Source organism: Triturus cristatus, chromosome 3_2, assembly GCF_964204655.1.
Source record: "Triturus cristatus chromosome 3_2, aTriCri1.1, whole genome shotgun sequence".
NCBI lineage: Eukaryota > Metazoa > Chordata > Amphibia > Caudata > Salamandridae > Triturus > Triturus cristatus.
Window position 1 is genome coordinate 897,612,418 of NC_140584.1, and position 24,761 is coordinate 897,637,178.

The 24,761-nt window shown below is 42.3% G+C and overlaps 1 protein-coding gene across 1 annotated transcript in view; it reads right to left on the minus strand.

The window, feature by feature from the left end:
- Positions 1 to 438: 438 nt before the first annotated feature.
- Positions 439 to 24,761, minus strand: part of LOC146858414 (LHFPL tetraspan subfamily member 7 protein-like) — an 853,086-nt gene continuing 828,763 nt past the window's right edge. The window contains exon 3 of the mRNA XM_085646917.1: positions 439 to 2,003. Coding sequence (XP_085503043.1) covers positions 1,777 to 2,003 — 227 coding nt within the window. The 3' untranslated portion in view covers positions 439 to 1,776. The remainder of the gene's footprint in view (positions 2,004 to 24,761) is intronic.

Sequence of the window (24,761 nt, forward strand, 5' to 3'; positions counted from 1 at the left end):
AGCCATCCAGATTTTGGTGGAAGCTTAAACTAGATGGCTGGAAAGGAATTAACTATTAGCATTTCCAGTTGATGTTGTGGGCCAAGCATCCATGAATAAGTCAATGACAGCATGATAAAGGGGGAAAACAGTAGCACTAGCTTCTCTTTACAGCAGTGTTAGCGTCTTTCTTATTTAGCTTTTATTAATTTAGTTGGAAGTATGTTTTGCTGTTGGTTAAATTCCATTGTATCCTAAGGGTAACTGCCTTCAAATGAATGCTACATATTTCACAATGTCAATAATGGTGAAGAGAAATGTTAAACATTCTTACTAAATTTCGAATTTGATTTGTTATAACGTATAAAATGATTAAATAATAGTGATTTACTTCTTTTGAAATATATTCAAAATGCCGCCTTCAACATCAGAATAAATTACGGACAGAAAGACCTGTTTCAAAGATAATCTGAGCGTTTTATTATTTTAAAAGAGAAACATGTTCTGACATATTAGCCAGCTGAACCTTAAACCTGATCAGTGTTTTCTTTAAGGCAAATGGTGCGTTTTTGTGAAATGTTGGCGCCAATGTAGTTACCATTAACATAGTTCTATGACTGGAGTTTACAAATGTCACAAAAAGCATCACATTCATGTTAACATATTACTACAAGAGAGATTTCTAGTTTTGTGGACACTTTTGATGTATTACATATGAGGAAGATGGGCCATGTATATTATTAACAAATAGGTGTTTAAGAAAGGGTTTACTATTCTGAAATAGGAAACGAAACAATAATGTGTACATAATTAAAAAACATCAAAAAGTGCTCTGCTTAATCAGCTGTAAATTACAATTTTTTTTATCAATATCCTTACATTGAAAAACATGTTCGAAATGTTTGGGTGTCTATATACAAACGTGTAGCAGTTGGCAGTTCCTACTCACTTTTTCGGCACTGATGAAGGGAATGGCTGAGGGTCACAAAACGTAAAACCAACATCATCATCAGAAGTAAAATTATAAGTAAATATAAGTGACGAGACACATTTTACAGGTGTAGATATTGCTTATAGCAAATTGTTCCAAAAGGTGATGTAGGGTACTGCTATTGTTCAGTTATATCACAGCACATTATCATAAATATTCTCATTTATTGTGACAAGTTTTTTAAATCACTATTTCATAAATATATATGGCTCAAGTCAACATTATTGAATGTTATCAATTGGCAGCTCGGCTAGCAGCCTCTTCAGAGGGGGGCTTGATTTAATGCCTTTGGAACCGTTTTTTCCAAGCCAGCGTATTAGTCCTTCTATGTGACTTATGGCCATGCTCCTTCCCCACCATGATACCAAACCTGCAAGTTCAACAATTCTGCAATTTAGGAATGTAGTTGTAGATTATTTCAAGGCTTTGAAGAAAAAAAATTCACATGTTTATTAGTACAGTCATATTGGATAGTGAATCAAAATAGAACCAAATCTTGTAAAATCTGTTCCTTTTTTTAATCAACTGGGGGTCTATGTAGGAGGTAGAGAGATGCCTCAAGCAGAAACCAATACTGAACAAAGCCACTGAAAGGCAGTAGTTTTTCAAATCACTGTTAGAGCTAGCTCTGCAATCCGCATCCTAAGTCATCAGCTTGCCATGCACAAGGAAGACTATGAGTGCACTTGCAGCCTTTGTGAGATTGGTTGTTCTGTTCAGAAGTGCAGTCAAAAGTACAGAATTCCAATGCTGCGCGTCCATTGCATTAAGACAAAAAAGTTTGTGAATTAAACATTAAGAGCAGACTATAGAATGGTAGGTATTGCCGTTGGAGATGTGTGCTCTCTGGGTGCATATTTTGCAAAGAATGGCAAAAAAACAGCCAGCATGACTCCAACGATCGCCAGCATGTAACCCCATCCAATCTGACAGTCTCCGGCATAATAGATGCTTGAATTTTCACAGTACTCTTTCACGGTAGCAGAGTTGAGACCAAAAGGATAAACCAGAAGTCCGGAAGCCATGATGAACACTGAGGAGGGGAAAAAACGTTTATTAGACATTCACTTTAAGGGACATCATTTAAAATGTAGCTTATGTATGGAGTTTATTGTAAAAAGTGCTTTTGAACAATGCATGAATCATCTTTAATCAAATGGTTCAATTTAGTCAGTCAGTCAAAATAACTTTATTTCGCCGATACATATCGGCATAAAAAGTATTCTACAAACACATATGCATCATTAGTTAAAACAATCATTAACATTTGAACTAACATGCAATAAAACATGATTTAAGAGAAGATGCTAAACAATTTGTGTTTAAAAAATAGTAACAAGTAAAAGAAACAGTAATTCATACATATCTGCACAAATATTATCCAAACCAACGTCTTGAATTACATTTTAAATATCAGGATAATGATTTATTCTGGTTTTACTTAGTGCAGATAGAAAAAACGAGGCCATAGAGAAACATGTAAAAGGATCAGACAGTGACTGAAGATAATGTAGAGCTAAACAACATTATCTATAATTCATTTTCCGGATAAGCGGGATAGTGTATCTTTTTCTTTCATTAATATAACATTTACAAAAGAATACAAATTGCAGGTCATTCTGAGTGGATCGCTTGTCACAGAGACAAGGTGGAAGTGCAGTAATCGCATAGTTTTTAGACGGGTGGCCTAACATGAGAGGAATATAATTTAGACGAAATCTCAATAAAATATACCTGTGCTTTAGATTCGTGACAAATGACAACTGATAGATTTTCATGTTAATTATTATAGGTGCAGCATGGTACAGTCTGACTGTGGGCAGTTTAAAACTAGAGTCATACCTCCTTGCATGTAAATGGGCCAATAAGCGAGTTTTCAGCTCCTTCTTAGATATTGAGAGGCACAGCTTCGGATCCTGGGTGAGGTTAACTAGCCCAACAGCCTGAAGGTTAGACTCAATATATCTTAGTCATCTTATTTTACATACACCATCTAGTTTCAAGGCGCCGTCTATAATATCTCTAGTTAGTGAGAGGGTTTCTTTCCGCCAAACTGAATGTAACATCAAGATCAGTGCAATACGAATCTTATCAGTAATATAAGGAACTCTCAGCTCAATGTGGCAGTTATAATTAGAGCATGATTGGGGAAGGGAAGACACATTTTTTAAGAAACCATCCTCTATGCGCTGGAGTTTAGAGGTATCAGAAATGCCTAGACAGCTGCGCCATAAAGGCTGCAGATATTGTTTTTGCCTCGTAAACCTTTTTTATCACTTCAATTGGCTTGCAACCATTTTTTTTCACGAATCTAAAAAGGTCTCCAATATTTTTCTCCATCGTAATCCTCTGTTGGCAACCATATTTCTCCAATTAATATCGCTATCAAACAGGATCCCTAGATAGTTACAAGAATCTACAACATCTAGCTTTATCCCTTCAAGGTACATTTGAAGCTGTTTCTGTTGCTTTGTACCTGCCACAAGGATATAGGACTTAGCATAATTAATTTTCATGTCCAAAATATTCCTAAATATTGCATACTACTCTATGAGCCGTCGCAGTGCGTTGCCTGTACATGCAAGGATCACCGCGTAGTCAGCACAGAGGAGTATTGGGACAGGAGAGGAATTAAGAAGCGGAATGTCTGTGGTAGACCCTAGCATAGTGGATTCTACGGCATTCGTATATAAAGCAAATAAAAAGGGGGCGAGCACGCACTCGTCTCACGCCCCTAATGATTTTAAAGTGTCTTGTGCACTCTCGTCCCTTCCAAAATAGAACACAGGCCGTGGCATCAGCGTACAGTTCTCGAATTACATTAATTATCTGGATCTCAATTCCCATTGCCTCTATGATCAGCCACAGCTTAGATTGTACCACGCAATCAAAGGCTGCTGACATATCCATGAAGGTAAGGTATAAGTGGGCATTCTTAGCCGCCGTATATTTGTCTATTATTACATTTAAGTTCAAACACTGATCCACTGTTCCCTTTCCTTTTCTAAAGCCAAATTGACATGGAATAATCATATTCTTTTTGTGAGCCCATTCCTCAAGCCTGTTTAAAAGTAACCAGCCCGTTAGTTTGTCTGTAGAGTCTAGTAAGGATATGGGCCTATCATTTTTTGGAACTGCTTATCCCCCTTTTTGTAGATAGGTACAATCACTGTTGTCTTCCATGTAGACAGCGCACCTATTCGGACCATATTATTGAAAACGTTGGTAAGGAGTGGCGCCCAGAGATCTTGGTTGTCTAAAAAGAAATCAATCAGGGTGTCATTGGGTCCAGGTGCCTTCGATCTTTTACACTGGCTAAGTGCATTTCTTGTTTCTTCCAGAGTAAAGAGCAACCTGTCTCCTAAGCTAGATGAGGACAGAGAGGGAGGTTGGACAGTTGCCTCCTGTGAGCTACCAAACAGTCCTTCAAAATGTGTAACCCACGCCTCCTCATCCACATGGGTATCAGTAGTCATCATTTTTTCGTCTCTCAGAAAAGGAGCATTGATTAAGGACCAGAAATCCTAAGAACTGTTTAATACAGCAGCCCTTTGCAACATTTCCCACATCTCCTCCTTTAAAAACTTTAACCTTGCTCTTTTATAAAACTGTTGCAAGGACTTCACCATGGTCTCTGGGTTTTGACTTCAAGGCAGCATGAAGGTTTTTAAGTGTTTTTGCACACTCATCATCAAAGCAAGAGGGACCCGTGCAATGCCTGTTAGATATAGAAGCTCAATATAGTCATCCATTCTTAACCCACATCTCTACATTTTGGCGTTGTGGTGGTTCAGAGTATCTCTTAAGAATTGGATCACAAAGTGCGAAGTAGTTGGATCCTTTATATATCTTTATCAGTTCCAGCCCATAATGTGAATGCGCAGAGGGACGTGTATACATGCGCACACTCACTTCCAATCATCGTCTTACAAGCACACACATACTCACACCCACCCATCCACATGCACACTTACTCACACCCATCCATTCCCAAGTGCACACACATACACCCACCATTCACAAGCACATAAAGTTGTGCATACTCATTTTACGGCATACATGCACAAATACACATACAGTCATTCATGCACATATGTACCTAACATTCAACAAACATGTCCCTGGCTGCAGGTGGAGAAGCAGAAAGGCCTCAGTCGTTCCTGGAGGCTTCAAGGAAAGGACTGATGGAAGATCCCTCTGCCTCCTCCCATTGTCTGAACTTGTAATAGGGCAGATGATGAGAGCAGGGCCAAACTGGGAACCCAAAGCAGCCCTGGCAATTTTCTCGGTGTAGCCCAAGGGGAGGCACAGCCTGGCTCCGGGAGGCTGAACCTTGCTTGTTGCTTTTGTTACTGGTGGCTGATATTGCAGCACCGCTGCAAAACCAGCCCCCACTGCTGCAAAACCAGCCCCACCGCTGTAAAAACAACTGATGTGGCCAGTCCAGCCCTGAATGAGAGGAGGACCATCTTCCCTAAATCATCACAGACTGGGATGGTGTCAGTGAGATTTGCTGACCCCTTCCGGCTCTGCTAACAAGTGGTAAAGTGCCTGTGCTCCCCTTTTAAACATGGTTGATTTGGCATATTCCTAATTGGTATATTTAACTTGTCTATAAGTCGCTGGCATGTGGTACAAAGTGCAACCAGGGCCTTGGAGTTAAAAGCCACTGGTGGACTGCAGCACCTACTGTGCCATACACTATAGGGGCAGTGCAAACATCGCTTCAGGCCTACCATTGTAGCCTGACTGTAGCTGTGTAATACCTGCAATTCGACCTGGCATAATAAGGCAGAGAAATAAGAGATACACAGCAATTCTGAAAATAAAAATCATAAGACGTTGCACAGCTGAATTATATTTACATCTGTTGAACCTTATTAATCTGATTGATTAATCACAAGGATCGCAAAGCAATCCACCTAAAATGTAAGCGAGACCACATACTAAGCATCTGAAACCCTGGAGATACATATCCCTGATGTGTAGCAACTACTTGGCAAGACATTTACGGCATGGCCAATCTGCAGTAACCTTCTGATTCTCCTGTGTACAACTTTCCAACTTACCTGGGCTGGTGCCCTTGCCATGTCCTGTCTCAATGAGGCAGGCCTGATGGGCTAAGAATGTACTGTGTACAGAGTGTTTCCTCTGTCCAAGCCTGCATTGAGCAGATTAGGCGGGTGAGAGTTTAGTTATTTTTTTTTTTATTTTTTTTTAAATGAAAAGTTATAGAAGATCAACATCCTTCTGGTAGCTAAAACCCCAGGAGTGTGACACGTTAGGCTCCAAGATGTGACAAGTACACTCAAAAGTATTTTTTAATAACAATAGGTCAGACATATCGTTGGCCAAGTTGCAGCATAGACTGAGTTTGTATAGCATCTGTGACTTGGTCTAGTCTTCTTTATGTGCTTGATGCTCCTCAAACCTGCAAACGTGTATAAAAGTGATGGAAGAAATGCTTGAATTAATCTCAGCCACTGGTAATTACTTTGGGCCCAGTTCATCGTTCTTTTGCACACTCTGCTACCTCAGTTAGGACCCAGCCATATGCAAATTATTCTTGACCTTGCTCCAATGACTACTTCTTCCATGTACTAAACACCCTTTGTATTTACAATTATATAATTTGTGCTGGCGCTGACAAGGCATTGAAATGCTTCACAGCAGGTAGCATGCTATTCCGGGACCCAGGGATAGGGTTTAGTGCAGTGTTGTGATATTATTTTTGAATTAAATCTTCTACTACCAAGGAAACCAGGTGTGGACAATTTGCGGACAAGTCTGCCCAGTACACAGGCACACAGTCATGCAATTTAGAGCACGCTTTAATCAGAGAAATGAGACATGAAGAGTAAGTAGTGGTTAATACAATAGAAGGAAAGGTGAGAGAACTATCAATAGTTTTAAATCAAGGTTGATCTTTCATGCACAATTTTGTGAATGTAGAGGGAGAAGTCTTTTTTTGATAGCATACAATCACATGGTGTAAAGCCGTCCAGGGAAACATTATGTGCATGTGAAAAAGTGTTTTGTAACATTTGTACACCGCCCACTACCCATATGATAGACAATCAAATCCCTATACAAGCAAATAGCACACCACTATTAGTTATATAAACTTTTGTAGACGAAAGCCTGCCCTGTAATGAACATTGAAATGTAAACCTGCTCAAGGCACTTACTTAGACTTAGAAATAATGAAAACACAATGTATGACTATATAAAGAGGATGTGGGTTTGGTACTGTCTGCTACATGTTCAAAAGTAAAGTTTTATAAATAGCATGAAGATAGCAAAATGTTTATGGGTTTTTTCCCCGAGCACATAATAAGCCTAGTTACATAAGAGAGCAGGTCCGGAAAGGCATTTATTTCACTTGCATTTCCCTGTTGGGCTTTGGCCCTTGGAGGCTAGTTTGGAAAGCTGAGGGTCACTCCTGGTACCTCTATCACTGCCCTAGCTCCCCAAGGGGAAGTGTCATAAAAACACTTCTCTTGCTTCTTCAAAATGCCATGCAAGGCCCCTCCACAGCCTGACAGACATGGATTGGAAGGATGATAAAGGCAATGCTGTACTAGCATTTGTCTGAGTGCTCATGCTCCTGAATATTTGTAGCGACTGCCACGCCCAGCTTAGGGCTATATGCATGTGTTTTGCATATGACGTAAGTGCTTAGTAACACACTAGAGGCACCAAAAGGCACATGATTAGTGGAAACCCTTACCAGCAAACAAGTAGCGCATCCTCTGAGAAGTCCTATGGTAAGAGATATGTCACCTGGCTGACACACAAATTATCCTCTCCCTCTCCTAAGATACCACAAATACCCAGACCAACTTCCATAATTGCATGACGGACGTCATCAACTGAATGAAGGACAACTGCCTGAAGCTCAACACGGGCAAGACAGAGGAACTGATTTTCAGAAACAAAAGTGCCCCAAGAAGCGCATCCTAGCGGCCCTCAGAACTCGTACGTACTCCTACCCCTGAAGACCACGCTAGAACCTAGGCATCATTCTGGACAACAAGCTAGACATGACAACCCAGGTTAACTCTGTCTCCTCCTCCTCCTCCTGCCTCTTCATCTACTGCATTCTTCATAAGATATTCAAATGCCTAGCCCAAAGCTCAAGATGCATCTTCACCCAGGCTATCATCTCCAGCCGACTGGACTATGACAACGCCCTCTATGCAAGGACCGCAGCCCACCTCCTACAACTATAGACCATACAGACTGCCGCAGCCAGACTCGTCGTGGATCTCCCAAAACAATCCCACATCACCCCATACCTCAGGGAACTCCACTGGCTCCCTACACAGAAAATATGCCAGTTCCATCTCCTGACCCAAGCATACAAGGCCCTACACTACTGCGGACCCACCTACTTGAACCATCGCCGAACTTCCATCAGCCCATCAGACGCCTCCACTCTATGCCCCTTTCTCTAACCCTCACCCCCCCTCATCCAACATAGCAGATGCGGAGGTTACTCCTTCACCTACCTAGCAGCGAAGACATGGAACAAACTACCCTTTTATCTACGGACCTCCCCATCTCTTTCAGAGTTCCGAAAGTCCCTGAAGGCCTGGCTATTTGGCTAACCAACTGTAACCTGCCAGCACCTGGATACCCTCACAGGTGACAAGTAGCACTCTGCAAATGTGCTGCTTGATTGATTGCCCTGGCTTTAAACTTTCAGCATATTCTGTTTTTGCCCATCAGTGAGTTGTAAATAGTCACGCTTACATATATTTGTATTGCCCACTGCACTTATCTTAATTTTTTTTACTTTTGGTCTCCAGGTAGCCGCTCTGCCAAATCGGTCTCCCATTGAGACAAGCTACCCATTCTCGAACGTCCTTTTTAACACATACCATAATGTAAAACGTGTCTGGATTTTGAACGTCTGCAGAATTATGGGTGTCTTGAAGAGTAAAGTTCTGAAATATAGGCAATGCGTGTTAAGAGATTTTTCCTCTGGCCCGTGACTGTCGCTTTCTGCTACAATCAGTGTTTGTCAGCTTCAAAATGACATGGATTGGTACCGCCCTGTACTCGCATACAGACTTGGCCATCTCACCTACCCTCATGTCTGACACAAGACTGTCAGAAGATTCAAACTTTAGTTTGTGTAGAAATGTCGACAGCAACTTCTTTAATATATTCACTGGAGCATCTCGGGTTTGGGTATGCTTATTTAAATACAGGCTAGAGATATCCAGTTTCATGTTTTATTTTTTAAATAGACTTATTTAAATAGACTTATTTAACTTAGTTAAATAATGCAAAAAAAATCACGAGACAAAGTTGTACTTCACAATAACAATGTCGGGGACAAATGATAAAAGATTTGTAATAATTACTGCTCCTAAGCATTGCAGCTGATTATGGCACTAAGTGATTACGAATTCAGTACAGAATGTATCCTTCCATGAGAAGAAATCAGATTAAAATCCAGTTTCCATTTAACAAGGAATCATTTACATGTAAGTGTATGGACGTGTTAAGGGGCTAGAATGGGACACAGGAAATATTTACTCTGTTTACATTGGTATCATGCGTCATCTAAACAAAATGACCTGATGATATTGCTTGCAAGAATAAGTCCATCAGGTAATGATTAGCGGGTTAAGAGACAATACTTAGAGTAATTGAATTTGTAGTTTTGTTGTATAATGTAACATAGTATGACTGCAGCAATTAGGTTATTGCAGCAAATAAAATAGGATTTTTCTTTGTTTTCAGAAACATGTTTGACAGCAATAATTTGATCAGCCAGTCAGCTGAGGTCCAAAACTGCAGTCGTTATAGATTCCTAGATTACGTACTGGTACTCTTCATTACTTCATCGCCTGGCCTTGTAAGGCACAGGCCTTGGTATAAGATAGATACACCGGCACACTGAAACCACTTGATTTTTCTTTTGTAAAACAAACATCTCTTTACTCCAACCTCTCTCCCTAGAAATCGTTACAATCTTCGCTTTTACCATGATTCTTTTTCCTCTTTCTTGTGTGTCGGAATCTGGTTGCAGAGGTTCTTTCTGAGCTTGAACCTCTAGTCTTTCCTGAAGTCCCTCTCACCCGCTTCACACCCTGGGCAGGGAGATAATACCTCTGTCTCACCCATGAGCATTTTGGTCTTAATCATGCCCTATGTGACCAAAGACCTTATATGAGGCAAGGGCTGGTACATGGGACCTAAAGACTATGACAAGAAAGTACTAGACTAAGAGTAATTATTATTATTAGGTAGTCTGGGTATTACCCCTACAAACTTCTTCCTACCAAAACCATACCAAGAGGAATACCAAAAGGGTTGGAGTCCACTGTTGAAGAACGATATCGTCAGTTCAACAGATGCTACACGCAAAATGACTTCATTACATAGCTCTGCAAAATTCATAACATCTTCTCCCACAAAAAATGAGAAACGTGTTTTTTCAACAGTCAAAATAAAATATTTGCCAATTGCCAGGGGCGTAACACAGGTCCCTGCATCCCCCGCAGTGCGGGGGGGGGGGGGGCTGAGCTGCAGGGGGGCCCTCAGCACTGTACACACGCCGGAGAGCTCCGGATTAAATCCGGAGTTGGGGCCCCTCCTTGTACCTTGCAGAGGGGCCACTTCAACTTTCATTACGCCAATGCCAATTGCAAGGGGAATAGGTCATGCAGCTGACCTGCATATGTCTTCCAGCTGACGTGGCCGATCTTCCTTTAATTCCCGAGTACCTTTGAAAAGTGGTGCTTCAGTCTACAAATAGGCCAAGGAAATAATAGAATTAAAACACCTGCTGATGGCATGAGGGAAATCATAAAAACCTTTTATGAAATCCCAAATAAATAAATAGACTGTCAGAAAGCCCTCGACCTTTCCAGAAAGACCAGCTATGTTCTTTCTAAACAGTACAACTATTACTCATAGGGCGAAGCATGAATTTGAAAAAGAGAAGAACTATCTCCTGGGAGAATCACTCACAAAATATCGAGTACCACAATATCGAGGTACAAAAATATTGTGACAAAAATATCGAAGTCAAGAATATCGACATCCTATCTACATCATAGTAAGTACAAAAATGTCGGAAAAAAATATCGATGTCTAAAATATCGTTGTTAAAAATATCGTTTTTAAATACTGTAAAATAATGTAAAATAAAGTAAATAATAAATTAAATTAAAAGAAACATACTTAAAAATATTTTAAAATGTTTAAAAATCATACCTAATACATATAATTCTAAAATAAATTAAACATATACATATAAAATATAATATATATACTTGCTTAATAATATTCATAAATAATTAATTTAATTTATAAATTGTTTAAAACATTTTATAAATTATAAATACATATATACACATACAAAAATACAACACAATGGTCCAGCACTCCACTCAAAGTAAGCAATAATCAAGTTCAAAAGAATTGAGATCCCAGCAGGTCTTTGTATAGAGGTTCTTTATTCTGAATCTTCTTAAAAAGCATACGACCGAAGCCAACGCGTTTTGTCCCTGAAGACTTCTTCAGAGCAGATATAGTATCAGTAAATTTTTCGAAAAGTTCCTCAGGATAGTGCTGGCGATCAATTGCTCTCTCTTCTAACAGCCACCTAGTACCTAAGTCATTTTAAATATCGTTCTCCCTACAAGTAGGGGATCCAATTCAAGTCAATGCTCACCACGAGTGTTAGCGGCATAAGCCAGTCACAATTATTAGTGCGGAATCAGTCTGTTCCCATCACTGCACATCCGTTTATAAGGATAGTATTGCGGAGTCGGTAAGCACTCGTCCTGCAGTTCTTCGAAAGTGTTGTCCAAAAAATAATATAAATGCAAAATTTAAAAAATATATATAACAAAATAAAAAACGACAATATTTGTAATATTTTTTAAATAAATTATACACAACATTAACTAAAATAATACAGAAAAATATTGGATAGCGGAGGGAATAAAATTACTATTCCAACTCCAGAGAGTGCAATAGTAGGGAAAGTGTTGGATAGCGTAGGGATAAAAATGACTATTCCCACACCAGTGAGTGCAACAGTAGGGAAAGTGTTTGATAGTGTAGAGCTAAACATTACTATTCCTACTCCAGAGAGTGCAACAGTAGGGAAATTGTTAGATAGCGTAGGGGTAAAAATTACTATTCCCACTTCAGAGAGTGCAACAGTAGGAAAAGTGTTGGATAACGAAAGGGTTAAAATTTCTATTCCCACTCCAGTGAAACATCAATTACCAATTAATAATAATTAACAATAAATTGATTAGCAATACCAATAAATATTAATTAATAATTAATTAATCATAATAAATTACTTCCCACCCTATTACCCTATAAAAACACAACTAGCTCCTGAACTAAATTAACACAATTAATATATTTAGCAATTAATCAAAATTATTTACCAATTAACAATTAATAAACAATAAATTAACTATCAATACCAAAAAATAAAAAATATTTATTAATTTATTATAATTAATTTACTTCCCACCCTATACCCCTATAAACCCACAACCCACTCCAATAATAAATTAACACAATTAATATAAGTATCAAGTAATCAATTAATAAAAATTAATTACCAATTAATAATTATTTAACAATAAATTAATTATCAATCCCAATAAATAAAAATTATTCATTACTTAATTACAATTAAATTACTTCCCACCCTATTCCCCTATAAACCCACAACCCGCCACAGAACTAAAATGCAAAATTGAATTAAAAATAATTAGCAATTTCTAAAAATTATGATTTAATTTACTATAATTAAATGACTTCCCACCCTATTCCCCTATAAACCCACTACCCACTACGGTACTAAAACACAAAATTAACTTTTAAAAAAATGATTAACTTCTAAACATTTAATACATATATTTTTTTTTAAATACAAAACATAACAAAACATGTGAAACACATACATATAAAATACATAAGACTAACATAAACTTCGATATTGTTAACATCGATATTTTTGCTATCGATATTACTAACTTTGATATTAAAAAAACAATACTTCTTACCATCAGGTCGATATTCTGGTCTTCGATATTCTTGATGTCGATATTCTGTCCCTACGATACTTAAAACTCGATATTTATGTAGGTCGAAATAAAAAACTCGATATTATGTCTGTGCACCCTCCTGGGAGCAATGTGTTGTGGAAAGCACCTCCAGTCCGAAGCAGGGATTGGAGTGCAACAACACAGATTCCAATACTACAGCCAGGCAAAACAGCCTCTCTACAAAGAATGACAGAATTTTTCACAATCTTTTTGCTGAAGTTAATGCACTTAAAATGCTGCTTTCATTGGAAGAAATTTGATGTTAATACTAGTGGTCGAAGGGGATGCATATGCAAAATCAAATGTACTAAGAATGTGACCAAGAGCTTTAGCGTCCTGACCCACATTGATTGCTGGAATGTCATAGAAGAGGAAGACCCCCCTTTCACTTATGTTGCCTAAAGGGCACACAATGTCTTCCTGTCCTGTGTCACTTCTCAGTTAGAACCAGTGGTGAGTTATTATAGGTGATAAAACTGGTAGGCCAGGACCATCCACTATAACAAAGCATCCTGGGAGCTTGGGAGCCTGTGTACATGGACATAGCCATCTGATGGAGACAAGCACAACCATGGCACACAAACACACTGCCCCCATGATACTCAGGAACTCTAGCAGCTGTCTTGCTAGAACCTAATGAGAGACGGGTGATACAGACTGAAAGCCCCATTTATCTGGAAGAAACCCTTCACCCAAGTTTAGATACAGCCTTGCCCCAAAGAAGGTTATGTGATGAGAAATGTCCCAGCTGATCAGCAATCCAATGCTTTGCATGGTTTTGCAAAATCCGCAGCCTCAGATCCGTGTATGCGGGGATAGTTGTCACTGATGCTGAGCAGTTTTGTCCTTTTAAAATGATACGTAAATTGATGCACAGCTTTGTGTTACTTTGCGTCACGTGAGCACCCAAACAAAGCTTTAGTAAATGACATGCTACTAATCTCAGTTGTCCTACCCTTTAGATGCTATATACAGTAATCCAAAGAATAAATAGTTCATCATGAAAGCATACATTATTTGCAATTCTTTTGGATTTTATGATGGTTTTTGTATTTTTTTATAATGTTTGGGTTTTAATGTAAGTGTTATTTGTTGAGCAATTAAGAGTATTCATATGCAGAGGAAACTACTACTATCTTTTACCTATACAGTATTATGAAATATAACATATTTAATATATAGTAAGCTGTATTATTTTATATATATTTATAAAATTCAGCTTATCTATATTTCTCAGTCACAGAGTGGCGGTAGGCACTTTATAGTTAGGATTCCGAGAGATAGGAATTCATCAGATTTGTGATTGGTGATTACTTTGCCACTGTTTGACGAATTTCCAAGGAGCTATGCCGACCCATTCCTTTTTCTACATTGGCCGATGATGCAAATTTTTGTGATAATTAGTTAAGGAGGTGCAAATGAAAAAGGGTGGTCCCAAAACACGTTTTGCCATCAATGGATTTTAGATAGACTTTTTGCACAGATGTATCGACAAACTGACTGAACGGATTTACATGAAATTTGGCAGAGTAGAGAGATTATGTTGTGGAAAGGTTTATTTTCAATTTTATATAGTAGAGTAAAAAGGACAAAAACTGAGCTCAGTGATATACTGGCCATGGTATATCATGGTACCTTTGCAGCATACCGCTGTACCTGGTGCTGATTGGTTAATGGAAACTCTTGCAAAATGAGAAAGGCAGCCATATTGTTTAGACCACACTTGGTCTTTGCTCTATGTTTAATTTGAAATATAAGTTATTGTTTTAATGTAGAGGAAGAAATTATGAAGTTTTGCAAACTCTGTAGAGGTAGCCTAAAGTTCTTTTATTGATTTATATATTTTTTAAACCGTTTCCGGTGTATCAAACTACTGTTTTGATAGTATCTAGAAATTAATGCAGTACTTACTGAACTGTAAAAAAATGACATGACAAAATACAATTGCACATATTATAGCATGGCTCTTATAAGAGCCTTTGTTGTTTTTTAACTAAACTTATTTAAGTTTGTTTGTCAAGGCATGTTTTTAGGTTTAAAATTAAAAGATAGTTTCCATAGGTTGTAAAATGTACACCATAATGGTGATACAGAACTGCATTGGAATATTTATATTCAAATGAAAAACGGAGCACATTTCATGATCTCAAAGGAGTGCTGAGATTGCTTTTTTGAGTCTTTCCAAACTTATAATATATATTTGAAAACACAAAATGTGTTTTTGGAAACAGACATCAAGATGGAAAATGTCTCCTTAATCTCAATTTCCAATCTAACTCTAGTTAAATGTCTTATATCATTGCCACTCAATCACAGAATCTAAAATGCACAGGACCCCATTCTCAAAGGGCCCGATTCAAAGAACTAACTTAAGACAAAATCCTAAACTTACTACCATTTTGGAATTCACAGAAGGCACTTACTCATTTCGGTATTCACAGAAGTTAGTAGTCCTAACTTTTGGACTCCTAAATGCCTTCTGTGAATACCGAAAGTCTTAAAGTTAGGATTTTTCTCAGTTTAGGAGTAGTAAAGTTAGGACTCCAGAACTCAACTTTAGTAGCTTATTACAGGATGAGTGTTCTGGTGTGCCCACCACTCTAGTTTGGAACTCTCTGTTGTCATGCTTTCTTCATTCTTTAGTCATGCCTATGTCACATTGGAATGTTACATATGTCACAGTGATTGATGTATTAACCTGTTGACACTTGAGGTGGTGTGTCAGTTGATGCTGTTGCTGCCATGGCTGTTGGATGGGATCTTCTATAAGGAATAAACCTGCAATTAACTGCTTTCCTGAATCCAGCGTCTTACTTCAGGAATGCTACAATGGCGTAGTCTGCAGGATAAGAAGATCTCAACACAACGAGGTTCCTTCATTGGAAATCCGGTGAGAGATAACCATCTAGTGTTTGTCTTTGCGCACTAGGAGAAGTCTTAATCTAAGACTATAATTTATGACTTCTCTTCGAATTTAATTTTACTTTGGCGGTGGCATGCTTCGTTAAATTCAATTCTCCACTCTTTGACTTTCACTGGGATTGGGAGATTTTGCCGCTAACCAACCCCTTTCATTCTAATTTGGGATTGGGAGGTACCGATGCGGGCTCATCCCTTATCTTATTGGAATTTCAGCTCAATTTAAGTACTTGGCTGGGATTAAGTGTGTTATTTCAGGAGCGAGCGTTTGAAAATAAATGTGGCTGGTACAGCGCGTGTGATCTCACGAGCAACTTCACGAGCTAGCGCTTTAAAAATAAACTCTTCAGCAGCCTACTGCTCCATTGTTTCATGCGCAAATGCTTACCTTTAATGAGTGTGCTCGCGTTTTCGCTTCACATGCCATAACACTCCAGTTCCAATGTTCTCTACATGCGTGACATTGACGTCAAGTCACCTACGCTTTCACGCTGCGTAAGTCTGCGTGGTGGTCATCTTGAAGGAATTGTTTTCGTTTTGTTTCGTCTTTGCCTGGAGACAAGTGTAGACACGCACACTTTTTCAATTCTTCCTGTGCATTTATCTATTTTGGTCTATTATATTTTCAACTTCCACTGCATGTCTTCCGTGACAAGCACACGATAAAAGAGGAAAGTGATCGGTCAGAATACCGTTCAGTGACACACACATTTTAATATCCCTTGTGCATTTATCTAATTGTGGAGTGTTGTATCGTCAATAAACACATTTATCCAATTGTGGTGTTTTATATCTTCCACTTCTACTGCGTGTCTTCCATGACACGCACACGAGAAAAAAAAACATACCTACTTGGTTGTGTGCTACTTTTCAGACATATACAAATGTACTCATAATTTGTATGTAATTCACACATTTGTCAGTTTATCCTCAAGTTGTGCAGGGTGGTGTTATTTTTCGCCATTCACTGATGAGTTGATTTCCACATTCTTAGGTACATGTGTTTCATAACAGAGTACTGCAACTGATATAATACTCAACATTATTATTTCATTCAATTGGGTGATTTATCAGAGGCTGCAATATGCAAAAAGTTACTGCAGCCCTTTTTTTCTTGTCGAGTCCTCGGATACCACCCATAAAATGGCAAAAATAGAAGATATTATTTGAGAGATATGCCAGGGTATGTGGGGCTTCGCTTAGTGCTGAGAGGAAGTCCTCTCTACTACTTCATTGTTTGGGCCCAGAGGGCCAAGATGTGTTTGATCATCTTCCTGATCTTTCTCCTGCAGAAGTTAGAGACTTAAATGATTATTAGATTTGTGTAAAAAACTTGATGAGCACTATTTGCCTAAGGTTAGTACTATCTTGGAAAGATACCAATTTGCAAAAAGAACACAAAAGGATGAAGAAACTGTAGAAGGATACGTGACTGATCAGAGAAAACTTGCCTCATCTTGCAAATTTGAAAATCTAATGGATGAACGCATTCGTGATCAGTTTATGTTTGGATGCAATGTGGAAAAAGTGAGGAAGGAACTTTGGTTGCGAGATGAACCGACTTTAGATGAAGTTCTCACTGTAGCTAAAAGAATTGAACATTCATTGGAATGTGTTTCAGTGTTAAAAAAGGATAGTGGAAAAGATGCCAAGGTAAATGTAGTTAAAGAGAAAAATCAGAAGTGGGTTGAAAAAGGTAAATATTAATCTTACTTTGAGAAGGAAGGGCTTAAAGGAAAAGTGGAAGAGCACAGATGCTACAGATGTGGTAGAATTGGTCATCTCGCTAATGATAAAAGATGTCCTGCATTGAGTCAAACATGCACCAAATGTAAAAGGAAAGGTCCTTCTGCAACAATGTGAAAAACTAAACCAGAACCAAGGGTCAAAAGAGTAGAGGTTTATGAGGGAGATAGTACTGAAAATTATTTTGATGATTTTGAATGTGGGCAAACTGTCATACAAGTAAGAAATGCAACTAGCAAAACATCTTGTCCCTTTGATAGTATTACTGTTGAAGGGGAAACCACTTTTGTCTTATTTGATTCGCGTGCGAAGATCACCATTGTCTCCAATGAATTTTATCACTCAAAATGGAAAGACAAAGGGGTCTATTAGGATGGCAACTGCCGGGCCTGCGGCGGACATCCGCCCGCCATCGCAACCCTGAAAACTGCCGGCCCCATTAGCATGGCGGTGACTACCGTGCTGGTGAGAATCTCTGCCCGTCACTTTTCCTCCGGTACCAGTCTGCACGCATGCCTAGCGGGCGGAACTGGACTGCTACAATGATGTTGGTGCAGGGCCAGGCTCCGCCGGCATGATTATGATGCCGGCGGTAGCCAGACTTTCCGCAGTGGTGGAACCCCCATGGAAAGGCATGCGGAGAATGTCTCCTGGGGCTCATTGAGGGCCCCCAATGTGTTGGGGGGGTGTGGGTGCACTAAATGTCCATGTACCAGGTGGCAGGCACTGTGCAGTGCCTGCCATGCAGTGCAGTGACATGCATGACATGCTCCCTTTCACACCGTGGCGGGGCTGCTGGCAGCAGCAACCGCTGCAATGTTAATCACCAGAATCCGCCCGCAGTGGTCGAATTTCGACTGCGGAGCATCCTAATTGGACCGGCGGTTATGCCGCGGTCCTTGCGGGTGGTATTTTCCCGCTACCATCGCAGTCGGGAAGAGTTTCCGACCGCCATCCTAATAGGCCCCAAAGTCTCACTCTTAAAACCTGACATTGTTCCTTTAGCTTATGGGGGTGAGCCTATCAAGTTACATGGTTATTTCATTAGTCTGATTGAGTACAAAAACATACTGGTGTCCGGGAAAATTTACGTATCCAAGAAGGGAGATAGTATTATTAGTTGACTTCACCAGGGTGACTTAGGTGTATTTCTTGATCCTAATTCTGATCCTCCCATCCAGATTAAGGAAAGTGTGTACTCTGTGATGAAATCTGGAGAGAATGAGTTTCTACAGGATCTCAAAAAAAAAATTCCTGGAGTTTTCAAACAAGAGTTGGGATGTTTGGTATGGTATCAACATAAGACTAAATTAAAGAATGATGCTGTGCCTGTTTGTTGCAAGGTAAGAAATATACCTCAATCAGTAGGGATGATATGCAAAAAGAAATCTCAAAACTCAAAAGCAGTGGAATTATTGAAGAAGTGGAAGGAACAGACTAGTTGGCTCCAGTAGTCGCTGCCAGAAAACCTAATGGAGACCTACATCTTTGTATAGACTGGAGACAGTTAAATAAGTGCGTAATTGTAGATAGATATCCACTGCCAAATATTACAGAATTGTTGGTTTTACTTGGTGAGGGCGAAAGTGTTTAGCACTATCGACCTCACTTCTGCTTACTATCAGATTGAGTTAGAAGAATCGTGTAGAGATCTTACACGATTTATAACACCCTTTGGCACGTTTCAGTTCATTAGAATGCCATTTGGCTTAGTTTCAGCTGTGTATGTTTCACAGCGTGCCATGGAGAATGTCTTAAAAGATCAGGCAGGAGTGTGTATTTATCAGGATGACATTCTTGAATTTTGTGATAAATAATGTGGGTGAACATGATGCTCGATTGAAGTTGGTTTTAAAGAAACTGTGTGACTGCAATCTTACGATAAAAATGGAAAAGTTTAAATTTAGATCTGATTCAATAAATTATTTAGGGCACAACATAACCGGTGATGGGGTTTAACCAAAGTGTGATCTAGTTAGTACTATTCAAAATATGAGTTCTCCTACCAACAAGAATGAATTGATGAAATTCTTGGGTATGGTAGAATATTATGCTAAATTTGTAAGAAATTTTGCTGATTCTACTACAAGCATGAGGTGCCTGTTGCATAAGGGTGTTGACTTTGAATGGTCGGAACTTTGTGAGAGAGCATTTACCAGTGTCAAAGAAAAATTAAGTGCTGCTCCCTCTCTTAAGAATTTTGACCCCAAAATTAAACCAGTTCTAACCACTGATGCGAGTGAAAGAGGATTGGGTGCAGTTCTACAGCACCATGGTCCCTCCAGTATGCAAACTGTCATGTTTTTATCTCGTAGCTTAAGAGATCCTGAAACAAGTTATTCTGTTGTGAAAAGGGAATCCCTTGCAGTTTTTTGGGCCATAAAGAAGTTAAAGAAATTTCTTTGGGGAATTGATTTTGAGGTCTGTACTGATCGCAAACCTTTAGTTGAAATCTTTAAAAAGAAAGGGTTGGATTTGATTTCCAGCAAGATCACTAAATGGGTCATTGGCTTGCAGGAATATAATTTTTCACTCAAGTATATTCCCAGTTTGAAAAACGGAGTTGCAGATGTGTTATCACGTCTCATCCCTAGAGAATCTTTGGAGGATGAAGACTAGATGGAAATAATGAATGGGTGTGAGTGGTGGATCATGATATCATCTCTGAAAAGAGGTGGAGTGAGGAGTTAGTCATTGACTCTACCCTTAAAGAGGTAAAGTCGTTTGTTTAAAAGGGTTGGACTAGCAGTAAGGAGGGATCTGAACTCACAAGACCTTTTTGGTACCTACTGGATGAACTGTCAGTGGAGAATGGTTTGTTGTTTTGGGGTACGAGATTGATTCCACCCAGTAGTCTCAGAAAAGAATTAGTGGACATAGCTCATTCTACCCATGCGGGTCTTACGAAATGCAAGGAAAGATTGCGTATGTCTTATTGGTGGCCCGGCATGGACAAGCTGGTGGAGCGTGTAGTGCATGACTGTGTCCCTTGCACCTTAAGTGATCAATCTAAATGTTCTCGGGTACAACCCATGATTGTGAGAATGCGCCCTTCAAGTCCTTGGCAGGATATCTCTTTAGATATTCTAAGACCTGTACATTGTGGTGGTTTACAAATCTTTCTGTTGGTCATAATTGATATGTACTCTCATTGGCCTGAAGGTTTTTTTTGTCAGTGATTGATTCTGCACATGTCATCAAGGGTATCATTAGGATGGCAGGCTGACTTTGCCCACCCGCCATCCCAACGGAAAATGGGACCGCCCGCCATTAGTGCGGCAGTCCCGTGGGGGAAATCAGGATGCGCCCGCCACACTGGCGGGCGCATTAAGCATTTTTAACATTGCGGCGGGCGGTGCTTTCAGCAGCACCCGCCGCAATGCCAAAAGTGCATGCTGTGCATATGCATGTACAACGTGGCAGGCACCGCTGCCATGTTGTGCATGCACATGCTGGGGGGTACCATGCACACCCCATGCCCCCTCAACATCTTGGGGGCCCGCAACGGGCCCCCAACTTGAAGATCCGCATGCCTTTCCGTGGTCTTCCCGTCCACGGCGGTCCCCCTGCCATACTGATATGGCGGGGGAAATGGGTGGCGGGCGGGGAAGGATATAGGGTGGATCGCCACCGCCAAGCGAGCGGTGGCGATCCGCCCTACATCCTAATGGGCCCCCAAGTGTCTTAAAGAATTATTTTCGAAGGAAGGTGTTCCTGAGTCTATTGTAACTGACAATGGGGTCCAACTGACTTCAATAGAAATGGAAGAGTTTTTATCTTCTAGAGGTATAGTTCATAAAACATGTTCTCTCTATCATCCCAAATCCAATGGGATGGTTGAGAGATTCATCAATCAATCAATCAATCAAGCCATTTATAAAGCGCACTACTCACCCGGAGGGTCTCAAGGTGCTGGGGGGGGGGGGGTGCCGCTACTGCTCGAACAGCCAGGTCTTGAGCTTCTTCCTGAAGGAGAGGTGGTCTTGGGTCAGGCGCAGGTCGGTCGGGAGGGAGATCCAGGACTTGGCGGCCAGGTAGGAGAAGGACCTTCCTCCTGTTGTCGTTCTTCGGATGCGGGGGACGGCGGCGAGGGCGTGGCTGGCTGATCGGAGATGGCGTTTGGGAGCGTAGAAGTTGAGGCGGTTGTTGAGGTAGCTCGGGCCTTGGTCGTGTAGGGCTTTGTGTGCGTGGGTGAGGAGGCGGAAGGTGATTCTCTTGTTGACGGGGAGCCAGTGCAGGTCTCTCAGGTGTCCGGAGATGTGGCTGCTTCGGGGGATGTCGAGGATGAGTCTGGCTGAGGCGTTCTGTATCCGCTGGAGTCTCTTCTGGAGCTTGGCGGTGGTTCCGGCGTAGAGGGCGTTGCCGTAGTCCAGTCGGCTGGTGACAAGGGCCTGGGTGACCGTCTTCCTGGTCTCGGTGGGGATCCACCGGAAGATCTTCCGTAGCATGCGCAGGATGTTGAAACAGGACGAGGAGACGGCGTTGACTTGTCTGGTCATGGAGAGGGAGGAGTCCAGGATGAAGCCCAGGTTTCGTGCGTGGTCTGTCGGTTTGGGTGCGGTGCCCAGGGCGGGGGGCCACCAGGAGTCGTCCCAGGCGGAGGACGAGGAGCCCAGGATGAGGACTTCCGTCTTGTCTGAGTTCAGTTTCAGGCGGCTGGTCATCATCCACTCGGCTACGTCTTTCATCCCTTCGTGGAGGTTGGCTTTGGCGGTGGCGGGGTCGTTGGTCAGGGAGAGGATCAGCTGGGTGTCGTCGGCGTAGGAGATGATGTTGAGGTTGTGTTGGCGTGCGATGGCCGCAAGGGGGCTCATGTAGATGTTGAAGAGGGTGGGGCTGAGTGAGGATCCTTGGGGGACGCCGCAGATGACTTCGGTGGCCTCTGACTTGTACGGTGGTAGGCGGACTCTCTGTGTCCTTCCGTCAAGGAAGGAGATGATCCATTCCAGTGCCTTCTCCTGGATTCCGACGTTGCTGAGGCGCTGCACTAGGGTGCGGTGGCAGACAGTGTCGAATGCCGCGGAGAGGTCTAGGAGGATGAGGGCCGCTGTTTCTCCGTTGTCCAGCAGGGCTCGGATGTCATCGGTGGCAGCGATGAGGGCGGTCTCGGTGCTGTGGTTGGCTCGGAAGCCAGACTGTGAAGGGTCGAGGGATCCATTCGTCTCGAGGAAGGCGGCCAGCTGCTTGTTGACGGTCTTCTCGATGACTTTGGCTGGAAACGGGAGGAGCGAGATGGGCCGGTAATTCTTGAGTTCGGTGGGATCCGCTGTTGGTTTCTTTAGTAGAGCGCTGAGTTTGGCGTGCTTCCAGCTCTCAGGGAAGGTGGCGGTGTCGAAGGAGGTGTTGATGATGTCTCGCAGGTGGGGTGCGATGACAGCGTCGGCCTTGTTGAATACGTGGTGAGGGCAGGGGTCGGTCGGAGATCCGGAGTGGATAGAGTTCATCGTGTGGATGGTGTCTTCTGTGTTGATCGGGGTCCAGGCGCTGAGGGTGGTGGTGGGGGGCGTTGGTGCGGTCGTGGGGGGCGTTGTTTGTGGGGTGAAGCTGTTGTGTATGTCAGCGATCTTGTTGTGGAAGTAGGAGGCGAGGGAGTTGCAGAGGTCTTGCGATGGGGTGATGTCGTTGTTTCCGGCGTTGGGGTTGGAGAGCTCTTTCACGATGTTGAAGAGTTCCTTGCAGTTGTGTGCGTTGTTGTCCAGCCGGTCCTTGAATGCAGTTTTCTTGGTGGCGTGGATTAGTTGATGGTGCTTCCGGGTGGCGAGCTTGAGGGTGGTCATGTTGTCCGGTGTTGGCTCCCTTCTCCAGGCTTTCTCGAGGGCTCGGCAGTTCTTTTTGGAGCTCTTGAGTTCGTCGGTGAACCATGGGGCCTTCTTGCTGCCGGGTCTGTTGGGCGGGGTCCTCAGTGGGGCGAGTTCGTCCGCGCAGGTGCTGATCCACTTCGTGAGGTTGTCGGCGGCCTGGCTAGGGTTCGCTGAGCTGGCTGGAGGGTGCTGTCTCAGGGAGGCGGCGAGCTGGTCGGCTGAGATCTTGTTCCAGCTTCTACGAGCCTCTTGTTGCTGGTGGATCGTGGTTCTTCTGAAGGTGAAGTGGACGCAGCTGTGGTCCGTCCAGTGGAGTCCAGTGGCGTGGCTGAAGGCGATGTCTTTGCTGGATGAGAAGATGGCGTCGAGTGTGTGTCCGGCGAGGTGGGTGGGGGTGGACACCAGCTGCTTGAGTCCGAGGTTGGCGAGGTTGTCAAGCAGGGTGGTGGTGTTGCGGTCGTTGTTGTTCTCCAGGTGGAAGTTGATGTCCCCCAGGAGGATGTAGTCAGCGGAGGGGAGGGCGTGCGGGCTGATGAAGTCGGCGATGTCTTCGCTGAAAGTTGTGCGTGGTCCCGGGGGTCGGTAGATCAGGGTGCCTCTGAGGGTGGTCTTGGGGTCGGTGTGGATCTGGAAGTGTAGGTGTTCGGCGGTAGTCAGGGTGTCGTCGGTGTTGGTCGTGATGCGGATGGTGTTCTTGTGGACGATGGCGATGCCTCCTCCAGTCTGGTTGTTGCGGTCTCTCCGGGTGATCTTGTATCCCTCTGGGATGGCGATGGCGATGTCGGGCGCTGAGGAGTCGTTCATCCAGGTTTCCGTGAGGAAGGCAACGTCTGGAGATGTGGTGTCGAGGAGGTTCCAGAGTTCGATGGCGTGTCTGTGGACGGAGCGGGTGTTGAGCAGGATGCACTGGAGGTGGTTGCTGCTGGTGTTCGGCTTGGCGGGTGCTGGTACGGGGCAGGTCCGGATGCAGGTGAACTTGCAGGCGAGGCAGCTGAAGGGTCCGTGGGTGCGTCTCGGGGTGGCTTGGTGGCATCCCGGGGTTCGGCCGGTGTTGAGTGCGTTGAGGGTGGCAGCGTCGTACGTCCGGCGGGTGGGGTGGGGTCCTCTGGGGCCAGGGGTTCGGGCGCTGGGCGCGGGCCAGGCACGGACGGGCGCAGATGGGCTTACCTTCGGCGCACAATCGGCGCGCCCGCTGCGCGTTGGCCACTCTGCCATATGAGGAGAGTGGGG